Source organism: Lygodium microphyllum, chromosome 14 (assembly GCF_053477565.2).
Source record: "Lygodium microphyllum isolate KBCC chromosome 14, Lygodium_microphyllum_v1.1.10, whole genome shotgun sequence".
In the NCBI taxonomy this organism is placed as follows: Eukaryota; Viridiplantae; Streptophyta; class Polypodiopsida; order Schizaeales; family Lygodiaceae; genus Lygodium; species Lygodium microphyllum.
The window spans coordinates 132,142,406-132,154,625 of record NC_141148.1 but is presented as its reverse complement, the minus strand read 5'-3'; the positions used below and the strand labels follow the sequence as shown (position 1 = coordinate 132,154,625).

The 12,220-nt window shown below is 44.6% G+C and overlaps 1 protein-coding gene across 1 annotated transcript in view; it reads right to left on the bottom strand.

Annotated features, from left to right (window-relative positions):
• The window catches only part of LOC148026126 (AP-5 complex subunit beta-like protein), a 46,656-nt gene extending 42,895 nt beyond the window's left edge, over window positions 1-3,761 (bottom strand). The window contains exons 1-2 of the mRNA XM_087693396.1: window positions 1,712-3,761; window positions 1,175-1,611 (exon numbers count right to left, since the gene is read on the bottom strand). Coding sequence (XP_087549522.1) covers window positions 1,175-1,611; window positions 1,712-3,202 — 1,928 coding nt within the window. The 5' untranslated portion in view covers window positions 3,203-3,761. The remainder of the gene's footprint in view (window positions 1-1,174; window positions 1,612-1,711) is intronic.
• Between the last annotated feature and the right edge of the window lie 8,459 nt (window positions 3,762-12,220).

Genomic DNA, 12,220 nt, shown 5'->3' with positions numbered 1-12,220 from the left:
ACCAGAACACGATAGTTTCTATCTTATGGGACACAAAAACTCTTTGGGACCACACATCATTTAATGAAGCTTTTGGTAATTTACACGTTTTAGGGCTGTTTTAAAGAGCTAATTAGTTTATAATGCATTTTTAGCTCAAGATCTCCTCTTAGACCCAAAATTGGAACCAAGAAGAGACTCAAAGAAACGCTCAAGCCCATCTTCACCCCAAGGCAACTAGGACATCAGACAAAGGTGTGCAAAGTGATCACCCCAAAGAGACCAAGGTATCAAACAAAAGGTGCTCATTGGCTGCCCAATGGCCTATACCAAGATCTGTAAAGGCAGATGAAATCACATTGAGCTTCTTCTTCTTATTCTTTCTTTTGTTTTTGGAGATGTGGTTTGCAGTCTATCAAGTAACTGTGCCCCATAGGGGAGAATGAAAAGCGATGGTTAGCTCCAACACATCACAAAATAGACAAGCTATTCCAACCATCTATGGATGTCAATGACAAAGAAAAATGTGAAGGAATGTGGAAGGTGTGGTGGTAAGGTGGTAGAAGAACCACTAGTGGAAACATCTCATGATTAGCTAAGGGGTGCTCTGCACAATGAGATGCATAGAGTAATGTTGCATGATAAGAATGTGCAGTAGGGGTCTCTAGGTCTAGAACTAGTAAACGAAGCAATATAACCGCCTGCAAATAATGACAGCTAATAATCGACAGCAGTGGACACTGGGCAACAATTGTAGAACATGCAGCAACAATTGCAGGGGGCTGGACACCTAGTAGAAGAGGGCTGGCAGGCGAAACCTACAAGACAAGGGTGGATTGAATAGTAGACAGCCTATCTATTTAAAGATGCAAAAGGATCCTCCCAAATTAGGGTTTCGCTTATGGGACACAAAAACTCACTAGGACTGTGCATCTTTTTTGGTAATTTACATGTTTTGGGCTGTTTTAAAGAGTTAATCAGTTTGTAATGCATTCTTAGCTCAACAAATGCGCACACATGTGGAATTTGACTCATGCTAAGACATCCATAACAACTTTTCATGTTAGCCCCAAACTCCTCTTGTCATTATACTAGTAAATCTCTCATACTTATCAAGTTGCCACATACACACAAGAAGGTTAAATACACCTACTACATTACAAGAAGCCTACTTCACCAAAACAAATAAATTCACCTGGCATTGTCTCGAACTTCAAGGTCAGGAAAATAGGAAACAAGGAAGGCTAGAAGGTCACTCAAAGGGTGGAACACTCTTGAGCTGGGATGGTTTACCATAATGGTCCTGCATATCCTCAACACCTGACTACCACGTATCCACAATGTTAAGTTTTCATCTTCAACCACTGCCACTTGATTCTGCATGTACATTCTGAGAAGAAGAATTAAATCTCTTGGTGGTATGCTGCCATTTTCTGCAATTCGCTCAAAAATTGGAAAATAAGCAGGAAGATGATGATCAGGGGCCGTTTGGCTCAGCAAATCCATGTTGAAGGTTTGAAGCAAGTGTTCTCCTAGATTTCTGTGGGTCTCACATAAGAGAAGTCTATCAACCAGCATCAACACACAAGGAACCAAGCGCCGCATTTGCAATGCCAGTGAAACCATTTGCCCCTGTAATAGGCAAAAGAATTACGAATGGCTATCAAAGCTTGATGCATGTACAAGATGTATGCCAGGAATATGTTACAAAAGCTTGAACTACAAGCATTACCTGTAGGGTTTTGAACAAAGTAGAGTTGCTGAAGTTTACTGCATCTACTGCTCCAGGACGTAAAAAAGGCACTTCTACTGTCAAAAATCTATGGAGCATTCTAAACATAAGTTTTGTTTCTGAACTCCATGAGGGTAGCCAACGGTAAGCCGAGACACAAACTGCCCCATCTTTGAAGAGCTTACTTGCAAATTCTTGTTTATGATCTGGAGACATTTTTGATGATATTGAATGAATGCTTTTAGGTGATCCCAAGGATGGTTGCACAGAAGCTGCACAATATGCCAGACTATCCAATTTTAAAGCCTTTAAAGAGAGAGGATCATATACAAGTGGATACAACCGCAAGGCCATGGGAGCTAAGCATGGTTTCTTCTGTTTACTTAGGTGGAGATTTTCCAATCCAAGTAACCAATGCATAGCTGACAAGCGGATCATCAAAGGTTGTCTAGGATCATTGCTGAGCAGAATGAGGCGCTTAAATATGGACTCTTCATCGCCATCAAATGCCTCCATAAAGTGACAGTAGATGATCAACACAATGTGGCAAAGAAGAGGGCTATATGTATACAAGAGATTGTAGAGCTGAACCTTTAAAATAGAACCCTGAAGTTCTAGAGCCGTCGCTATGTCAATGAGGCTTGACACAAACTCTAGCATTCCACTTGAGGTAAGTAGCTGAGGACGCTCCAAAAGCAAGCCCACAACCCTTCTGAATTCTCTTGAGATCATGGGTGTGAACTCTCTGGATGGAACTGAGAGTGCCTCTTCACCTGGTTCAGACGTCATGAGAAATGAGGGTACCGAGAATGGGGTCAAAGGTGCTGAGGTCGAGAGGAAGGATGTCACTGCTGCCGATCTGGAACCAGGGGTGGTGTACATGAAGCAGGCCAAGTTGTGGAGGATGGTAGTGAGCAAAAGGGTGTAGCTTTGTGCCACATGAGTCCTCTCACTCTGGAACAAGAACAGGATGTGTCCTGCACAAGCACTGAGAAGGCAAGGATAGTTCTTCTCAAGCTCTCTCAGGCACTCACATGCAATGCCACGGGCCTGCCGATCAGGCCCATGGTTAGGCCGGTTAATCACACCAAGGAGCAGTTCAATGAGCATCTCAAGCTGACGCAATGCCTTATGGAGACTGTCCACCACTATCATGGCAACTGTGGCAGTAGTCATCATCTGCTCTTTGAGCAGGCTTGTGACAATGAGGCCGTCAGCAGGGAATTCGAGCATGGTGCGCAGGGCCTCAACGACACTGGCAAGGCCCTCCTCAGTGTCGTCATCACCGATCAGGAACTCGATGTTCTCTTCGATGAATGTGAGGAGGTGGGATTTGAAGAGGTAATCCTTCTTGGCCACAATGTAGAGGGCCTGCTCCAAGATGGCCAGGCCAGGGAACTGAGACAGCCATTTCGCACGGTTGCCCGCTCGGAAGTCCTGAAAGATCTGCTCCCAATCTTGGAGGGAGAGCTGCCGCCCCACTCTCTCCATGTCGGGGCCTGTGTCTCAAAGTTTCTTTTCCCTATCGGGGCTCAATGATCCGTATATGAATGCCGATGCGTCATCTCAAGAAGGCCAACTCCTGAAAGATCTGCTCCCAATCTTGGAGGGAGAGCTGCCGCCCCACTCTCTCCATGTCGGGGCCTGTGTCTCAAAGTTTTTTTTCCCTACCGGGGCTCAATGATCCGTATATGAATCATCTCAAGATGGCCAACTCCTGAAAGATCTGCTCCCAATCTTGGAGGGAGAGCTGCCGCCCCACTCTCTCCATGTCGGGGCCTGTGTCTCAAAGTTTTTTTTCCCTACCGGGGCTCAATGATCCGTATATGAATGCTGATGCGTCATCTCATGATGGCCAGGGCGCCCTGCCTGTTAATGTTGTTGCTTGCTATTGTTAAATCTCATCTGCCGGTGCCCTCTGCGTCTCTCTTCCTTTGGGGTTGAATGACCGATACGATGATCAACGTGCGTCTCGATGGCTTGTGTTGCTGACAACGAAGCCTCGTCGTAACAATGGCTCTCTGCGTCTACAGATTCGTGTGTGCAGGTGGCAAAGTACACGAATACTTTTCTTTTTTTTGGGGGGGGGGGGGGGGGGGGGGGGGTGCGGGGCGGGGCGGGGCGGGGCAGGGGAGGGGGCTTTATTTTTGTTCGATAAACATGCACTCGTTACACACTCAACACGGCACAAAAAGATAACACGATATATGAGCTCAAGGTATACTCTTGTATTATTCAATTCAAAAAGCAGGATAACATAGACACATCTCAGGACTACACCCTCGTGATGCCGCACATAAGAGGGTTCACCACTGGGTATAGGGAATCATATGTAGAGTGGAAACAAGGCAGGGCTTTGAGTCACTACTACTCCCTATGTAGATGCATTCCGTAGCAACGGCATGGTATAGCTACAAAGCCCTTACACTCACCCCTACTTACTGGATTGTTGTCCTCAGCAATCTAAGGGTAGCATTTGTTATTTTGACTCATCCGGGGTCTTAACACAGCTTTTCCTAGCAAGCCGGTCAATGTCTGCCGGTCTAAGGGGACCGCGGGGCCTTAACACAGTCTATACTATCAGACTAGTCAGTGTCTGCCGCACTAGGACTTGGGGGTCTTAACACAGCCTTTTCTAGCAAGTTGGTCAGTGTCTATCCATCTACACTGGAAAGTTGGGGCTTTGTTTCTTTTGGAGTTATTTGCTGATTGTTACCATGTGGGTCCACCCTCGACTCGATTATATTTGAGGAGTGGAGGCACGTTTGGGGTCTATGATTGAGAATTGCCTTATTTTTGGGTTTTCTGGAGAGGCTCAAGGGTCGTTAAAAGCGGCAGGGGGGTTCTCCTCGAGCCAAAGGGCGAAGGCATCCTTTCCACGTTCGCGGGCCTCCGCTTCTGAGATCCAAGTGGCCTCCTTGAGTGGACGCCCGCACCACTTGGTGAGGTATTCAGGAAAGCCTCTTTGTTCCCGGCGTCGAAGGAAGGCTTCTACTTCGAAGGGACCATTGGAATGGAGCATTGGTATGCGCCATCCCCATTGGTTGTCTGGATAGAACCTGCGCAAAAGACAAGCATGAAATGCATTATGAACACAAACACTGTCTAGCAAGTCCAGTTTGTAGGTAACTTTGTTTAGCACACTTGAGTGATTCGGTAGGGTCCATAGTATCGGTGATTGAACTTGGGGGTCATGTTTTTGGGAAGTGACATGTTCTTGGAGCTAACTAGGACCATGTCTCCTTTGGCGAATAATACAGCCTTTCTCTTCTTGTTTGCTTGCTCTGTCATGGTGATCTTGCTCTGCTCAAGGTTTTGCTTAGCTACTGCATTGCGGTCTCTCCATTTCTTCAAGAATTCTTCTGCATCTTGATCTTCCGCTTTGGCCGCTCCGGATGCTAAGGCCTATGGGGTGATGACTTCTTTTCCTGTGGCTAACTCGAAGGGGGTGTACCCCGTTGCCGAGTGGATGGAGCTATTATAGTGGAATTCCAAGATATCAAGGTACAAGGCCCAATCTTTCTGGTCCACTCGGGCATAGCTCCAGAGATAATCTTCGATGCCTTGGTTGACTCGTTCTGTCTATCCATCTGTCTCCGGGTGAAATGATGATGAGAATCTCAATTATGTTTCCAGGGTCTTGAAAAGTTCCTTCCACATGTCACTCATGAATCTTCCATCTCTATCTGATACAATGGCCAATGGTAAGCCATGAAGTTTGAATACATGTGTGAAGAAGAGGCGTGCTACCTCCTTGCCATTCAGTGGTGGTTTGGCTGGGATGAAGTGAGCCTGTTTGGAAAAATAGTCCACCACTACAAAGATGATTGTGTACCCATGGGACTCAGGTAGTTCCACAATGAAGTCCATGCTGATGATGTCCCATGGGTGGTTGGGTACCGGTAATGGTTGTAGTAGTCCTGCTGATCTTGATCGTGGTGCTTTGACCATTTGGCAAGTGGGGCAAGTTTTGATGTAGTCAATCACTTCTTTCTTCATATTTGGCCAAAAGAACTGCTTCCTAAGGGCCTCCAAGGTTTTACTTTGCCCTTTGTGGCCTCCAATCTTGCCATCATGTATCTCATGCAGGATGAGTTTCTTCAACTCCACATTGTTGGGGATATACAATCTCTTGCCTAAAAATAGGATACCCTCCTCTAAGGTGTACATTCCATGTGGGGTCTTGTACAGCTTTCAGGTCAGCTTTCCGGCTCAAGGCATCTGCTACCTTGTTAGTGGAGTCGGGCTTGTGCTTAATCTCCAGGTTGAATTCGGCTAGGAAGTCTAGCCAGTGGGCTTGCTTTGCCGATAACTTGGGTTGAGATTAGAAGTATTTGAGGAAGATATTATCGGTGAAGACTATTTTATGCTTGTCTTGAACATAGTGCTTCCACTTTCTAAGGCAGTGATGATTGTCAACATTTCCTTCTCATGTGTGCTCCACCTTGTTTCAGCATCGGTAAATTTCTTTGACTTATAAGCAATGGGATGACCTTCTTGTACCAGTACACCTCCTATGCCGTAGTCAGATGCATCTATAGAGATTTCAAAGGGTTTGGTGAAATTCGACACCCTTAGGATGGGAGTTTGGCTCATACACTTCTTCATCTGCTCAAAGGCTTCCTGTTGCGTGTACCCCCATGTAAAAGAGTAATCTTCTTTGGTGAGGTGGGAGAGGGGGGCAGTGATGAGGCTGTAATCTTTGATGAACCTCTGACAAAATACTGTGAAGCCGAGGAACTCCCGCACTTCTCTTACAGTTTTCAGTACAGGCCATCTTTGGACAACTTCCAATAAAGCCTAAGAACTCCAACTCTTTCACTGCAAACTCACATTTTCATGGCTTAGCATATAACCGATGCTGCTGCAGTTTCTCAAAAACTCGACGTAAGTGCTACTTGTGCTCTTCTAGGGTCTTACTGTAGACTAGGAGGTCATCTATGTAGATAATGACAAAGATATCTATCTCTGGTCTAAAGATTCCATCCATGAGGCCACAAAATGTGCCTGGCCCATTGCTTAGGCCGAATCCTAATACTAACCACTCAAAACTACCATATCGGGTACGGAAGGTTGTTTTTGGGATATCTTCTTCGGCTATGCGGATTTGGTGGTATCCTGATCTAAGATCAATACGGCTGAAGTACTTGGCCCCGTGCAGTCTATCTAAGAGGTCTTTCACTAGGGGCATGGGGTTTTTTTTTTAAATGGTGATTTTGTTAATGGCCCTATAATCTACATAGAGTCTAAGTCCCCTATCCTTCTTCTTTACAAATAACATTGGGGCACCAAAGGGGGATTTGCTAGGGCGAATGAATCCTTGTTCTTCTAGTTCATGTAGTTGCTTCTTCAATTCCATGAGCTCAGTGTGGTTCATAAGATAGGGAGCTCGGGCCGGTGGGGCAGACCCTGGGATTAGCTCAATTTTGTGATCCACATCTCGCATGGGTAGTAGACCCTTGGGTAGCTCGGCTGGCATTACATCTTTGAATTCTTCAAGTATTTCTGCCACCTCTGTGTTCCTATTCTGTTGTTTGTTTCTTGCCATTTTCTTCTTCTTCAATTGGTCGTATCATACACAGATAGACCATAACTCATTGTTTAACTAATTTTTCGACCTGCTTGGCACTGCATGTCACGATACGTGGCCTGATAACGGTCCTTTGGACCGGTGCATTTTGGGTCTGGCCCCTTGGTTGGGTTGTAGTTGGTTTCACTGTTTGGCATGATACTCCTAGCTTATTCTCCTTCATTTGCACTTTGATAGGGATCCTGCCAGGTAGTTGCATTCTTTCACATGGTACTCTGACACCTTCTCCTTGCATATCTAGCATCATTTCATTCACACCTTTACCAAACACTGCAATGACATACTTGTCATAGAATTCCAAGCCCAATATCACTTCAAAATCATCCATGGGGATTACTAAGAAGTTGAGTTTTGCTTTCCACTTGGACTGCAAAGACTTGTTTTACTTCCTTGGCTTCTCCTTGTGCGAATGTTATTATTAATCCTTCTGGGGCCTTTGATAGTTTTAATCCATGTTTTGCTGCACACCCTGGTGTCATGAAGTTGTGTGTTGCTCCTGTGTCCACCATGATAGGTTGGTTTCCCTCGCCCACTCGGCCTTTGATGTATAGATGGTGGACTGCCGCTACTCTGGCTGCCATGCATTGGGGTCGAGCGCTAACTGACCCTACCCTTGGGTGACCCATGCTTTCCTCACTCCCATTTGGGATTTCCTGTATACGTGGTGGTTGTGGTTCTTCTCCTCCATATGCACTAGTTGCATTCACCCTTGATCCACTTGATGAAGCTGTATCTTCTATTGGGCATCTGTTTTGGTAGTGTGGACCCCCGCATTTGAAGTATCTAATTCCGACGGACGGGCCTGGGGGTCTCCACCATGATGTATTTGATCCTGCGGGCCCATACGATGTGCTAGGGGTTGGCCTGTAGTAGTAGTGATTGTTTCCCCATCTTCCTGCTGCTCCTCTTGGTACTAAAGCGGTTTGTGACACGGCCGTGGTGGTGGTGGTCTTTTGGCTCCTTGTATATGTGAATGCCCCTCTAGGAGCACTAGGCCTCTGGTTCCATGAGTTGTTGTTGTTGAAGATGTTGTTGAAATTGTTGTTGAACCTGTTTTGATTCCCTTGTGCTGTTCTTCTGCCTTCCAGATCCACCAGTCTTTCGGCCATTCTCATGGCTTCTGCTAAGCTTGTTGGCTCCTGTCTCTCCACATCTCTTCTAGCCCATTCTTGCATCCCAAACAAAAATCCATGTAGCTCAGTGCCTGTATCCATATTTGGTAGCTGCAACATGATCTGCCTATATTTGCTGACATATTCTTTCATCTTTCCCTGTGTTTGCTTGAGGTTTCTCCATTCATCTCTCACTTTGAATTTTTCCATCTTTGGAATGAATTAGTCCTTCAATTCTTCCTGGAGTTCTTCCCACGAAAAGATGGTGTGGCCCTGCTCTTGTTCCAGCAGGTACCAACTGGCAGTGTCCTCCTCCAAGTAAATGGCTGCCACCTTCGCCTTCCTGTCTTCGGTTATTCGTGAATACTTCAAGTACCTGTCTACCTCTGCGATCCATTTCTTCAGAACCAACCCATATCTCTCTCCCTTGTAATTGGCTGGTTGGGGCATCTTGAATTTTCCATAATCATCTTCTGAACTATCACTATCTTCCTCTTCTTTACGGTGGTGCTTCTTCTCCTTCTTCTTGTATTTCTTTTTGCTTCCTAATTCTACTACTTTCTCCTTCTCCTTCCTTGTATCTTGCGCCCTCCTAGATGTCTCCTCTCTACCCATTCTATCCATCTCCTCTTGCATTCTGTGTCTTTTCTCCTCTTATTGTTGTTGTATCACCCATTCTCTATAGCCCTACTCTACTTCTAGTTTTTTCCTCCTTTCTTCCTCCTCTTCCTTCATCTGCATGTTCCTCCATATTGACTCCAGCATGCCTGACATACCATCTAATTGTCTTTCTAGTCCGGCCACCTTCTCCTCTTGGGCCACTCTCCATTCTTGCCCTCTACTCTTCTTCCTCTCCTCCATTGTTGGGAGGGTGATGTTCTCCCTTTCGTCCTCCATGTGGTTGGTGGTGGTGTCAACGCGGGGAAGCTGTGTTTCGCCTTGTGGTGGTGTGGGTTGTGCCGCGGGGAAGCCGCGTCATGTCTTCAGATGGTGGGATGTCGATGTTGGGGCGTCACGTCGGGGCGACACGTCAGGGGGCGTCGCGACGTGGGGCAACGCGATGGGGGTCGACGCGACGTGGGGCAACACGACGCGGGGCGTCGCGCTGTGGGTCGTTACGACTTCGATCTCTTCGCGGCACTAGATCTTTCCTCCTGCTTCTGTAAGCACTCATTCACTCCGAGCAAGAGTTGCTCTGATACCAAGTGTGATAAACCTGCACTCGTTACGCACTCAACACGGCACAGAAAGGTAACATCATATATGAGCTCAAGGTATAGTCTTGTATTATTCAATCCAAAAAGCGGGACAACATAGACACATCCCATGACTACACCCTTGTGACACCGCACATAAGAGGGTTCACCACTGGGTATAGGGAATCACACATAGAGTGGAAACAAGGCAGGGCTTTGAGTCACTACTACTCCCTATGTAGGTGCATTCGGTAGCAACGGCATGGTATAGCTACAAAGCCCTTACAGGGGGGGGTGTTCCATGGCTTTTGGGTTTGTAACCACAATGGGCAATGAGAGAGGGCCTGGGCCGAAGTGATTACTAATCAAATCAATATACTAAAGGTTAAAAGGTGTCACTTTTTGGACACTTGGCTACCACTATGCAAACTAACCAATCTCATCAACCTTTTCATGCTTTAAAATTTTTGACTTTTTTATTAGAGCACCATGTCACATCAATGCACTAAATTATTTTTGGGCATTAAACCTAGGGTTGGTAAGAATAGATTCTCCACTGTCCACATCAAAAAACTAACAAACTAGGCGCAAGCACTGAGACGATCTAACATCTTCAAAGAGATGAGGGTGGCTTAATAGTTAAGCCAATAGATTTTGAAAGAAGTTGTGGGGATTCAAGTCCCATGAAATGTGCTCTTGTTTTTATAATGAGGATATCTTTTGTGTAATTATGCCTTGGGGGCGAATGATACACCACGTTGGGGGTTATTGCATGTTGTCCAAATTTGTATGTGGCCCAAAATTTGCAAAGCCTACATCTTTTTTACACATGGCATTGCACCCCTATATTTATGGGTGGTGGGTTTTTCTTGGTGTGTAACCAACCTTAGATCCCTATGTTCAAACATTGGGCTCTACACTTCAATGGCACTAGCTATTTGCACTTACATTCAATATCATGCTTGAGTGGGGACATCAATTGTAATTATGCCTATGCTTATAATTATGTACCCAAGCAATCCATGGCATAATTATGTGCTTGAGAGGGGACATCTCGTGTGTTTGATGGTTTGGATAATAGGCTATCACTCTAGAATAATAGTGCTATTGATCATCCGCTCAACTAGGGTCACCCACTACTAGGGTGAATGAAAAAGCATAAGGCCCTTGGATCCAATGGATTCCTTTTACTAGCAATGGTTTTCCCTTAAATGGGTCTATCCTAGCTACAAGGGTTCTCAAATTCAACCAATATCTCGAATTAAGAATCTAGCAATGCCTTCATGCTCAAACCTGCTTTCTTCTTTCCAAAAATAATAACCAAGTGCACATGGAGCCCTAAACTTAAATGCCCACATAGTTTGCAACTCAAACCCATAAGGCATGTGCTATAGTACTCAAAACCAAAAGAATGGGAAAGAAGAAACTCTTCACCAACTCCACGATTGAGGCAAGGAAGAGAAGGTCACAACAAAGTTAGGAAACTCAAATCTAATGACATACACTCATGTGCTAATATAAAGGCTTACCACCTCATGAATTTATAGATCTCTAGAAGCACTCATGCCCTTAAGCTCCTTGCACGTTGTTAAAATGTCGGATCTAGAGCATGGATATGGAGGTTGAAAGAGGGAGAGTGAGCTCATGAGGTAGCAAACATTAAGACCAAATGTTACACAAGTGAATTAGGTTCCAAGATGGAAGCAACCCTCATATCCATTGTAGATCTTCTAATATAACCTTTAGATTTATTAAAAATTTGCACTAGTCTAAGCCTAGCTTTCACAAAATGTTTATAAAAATAAAGTGTATTTTCACATGAATGATAGATTAGAAGTATTACATGTACACCTCACATATGAATGGTGCTTCAAATATTACATTAAGCTAAGCAAAATAATTTTTGGTATAGTTGATTAGTCTTTTTTCACTTTGATTAGGTTTCCAACTTATCTTTGACATCTTCTCTTTAGTAAGGGTTAACATTTACTCCCTTTGCTAGCCAAACATCATTCCTAAGAAGATAGAGGTCCTAGATCTCCATGGAACTTGATGTATGGAAGGATAATGGCGTAGGATGACTACTACTGATGACGAGGAAAATCCAAGGTGACAAGGTTTGCCAAGCAAAATGCCCTACCTTTGAGGTACCCTAAATCTATGTAGCACGAGAAGAATGGGGCTAGGGGGTTGACCAGTCAAGTAATTAGAAGTCTCTAACTTAAGGACCCTTAGGTGCAATACTTGTGGGTGCACATAATCAATGTTAGAGAATTTTCTCTCTGTTTATCATTATTTTCCATTTTTTTTTTCTGTATCATGTGTTTAAATGGAAGTGAAAGTTACTTCTCAAGGAATGATCACACAGTGTGTGACAAACAATTTTAGATTAACAAGTAATCCCTAAGTAATTCTTGTAGTGGTATGGATTACTTCGGAAATAATGGATGGGTACATCAAGTAAGCTTGCTATCGATCATACCCTCCAATAATGCCAATTAGTATGACAAGAATAATAGTGCTCAAAGATGAAACTATGCCATTGTGACTTTGTTGATTGTGGCATTAATATCAAAGAAGAGTGGTTGTAAATTGTCTTCTTATATGGTTG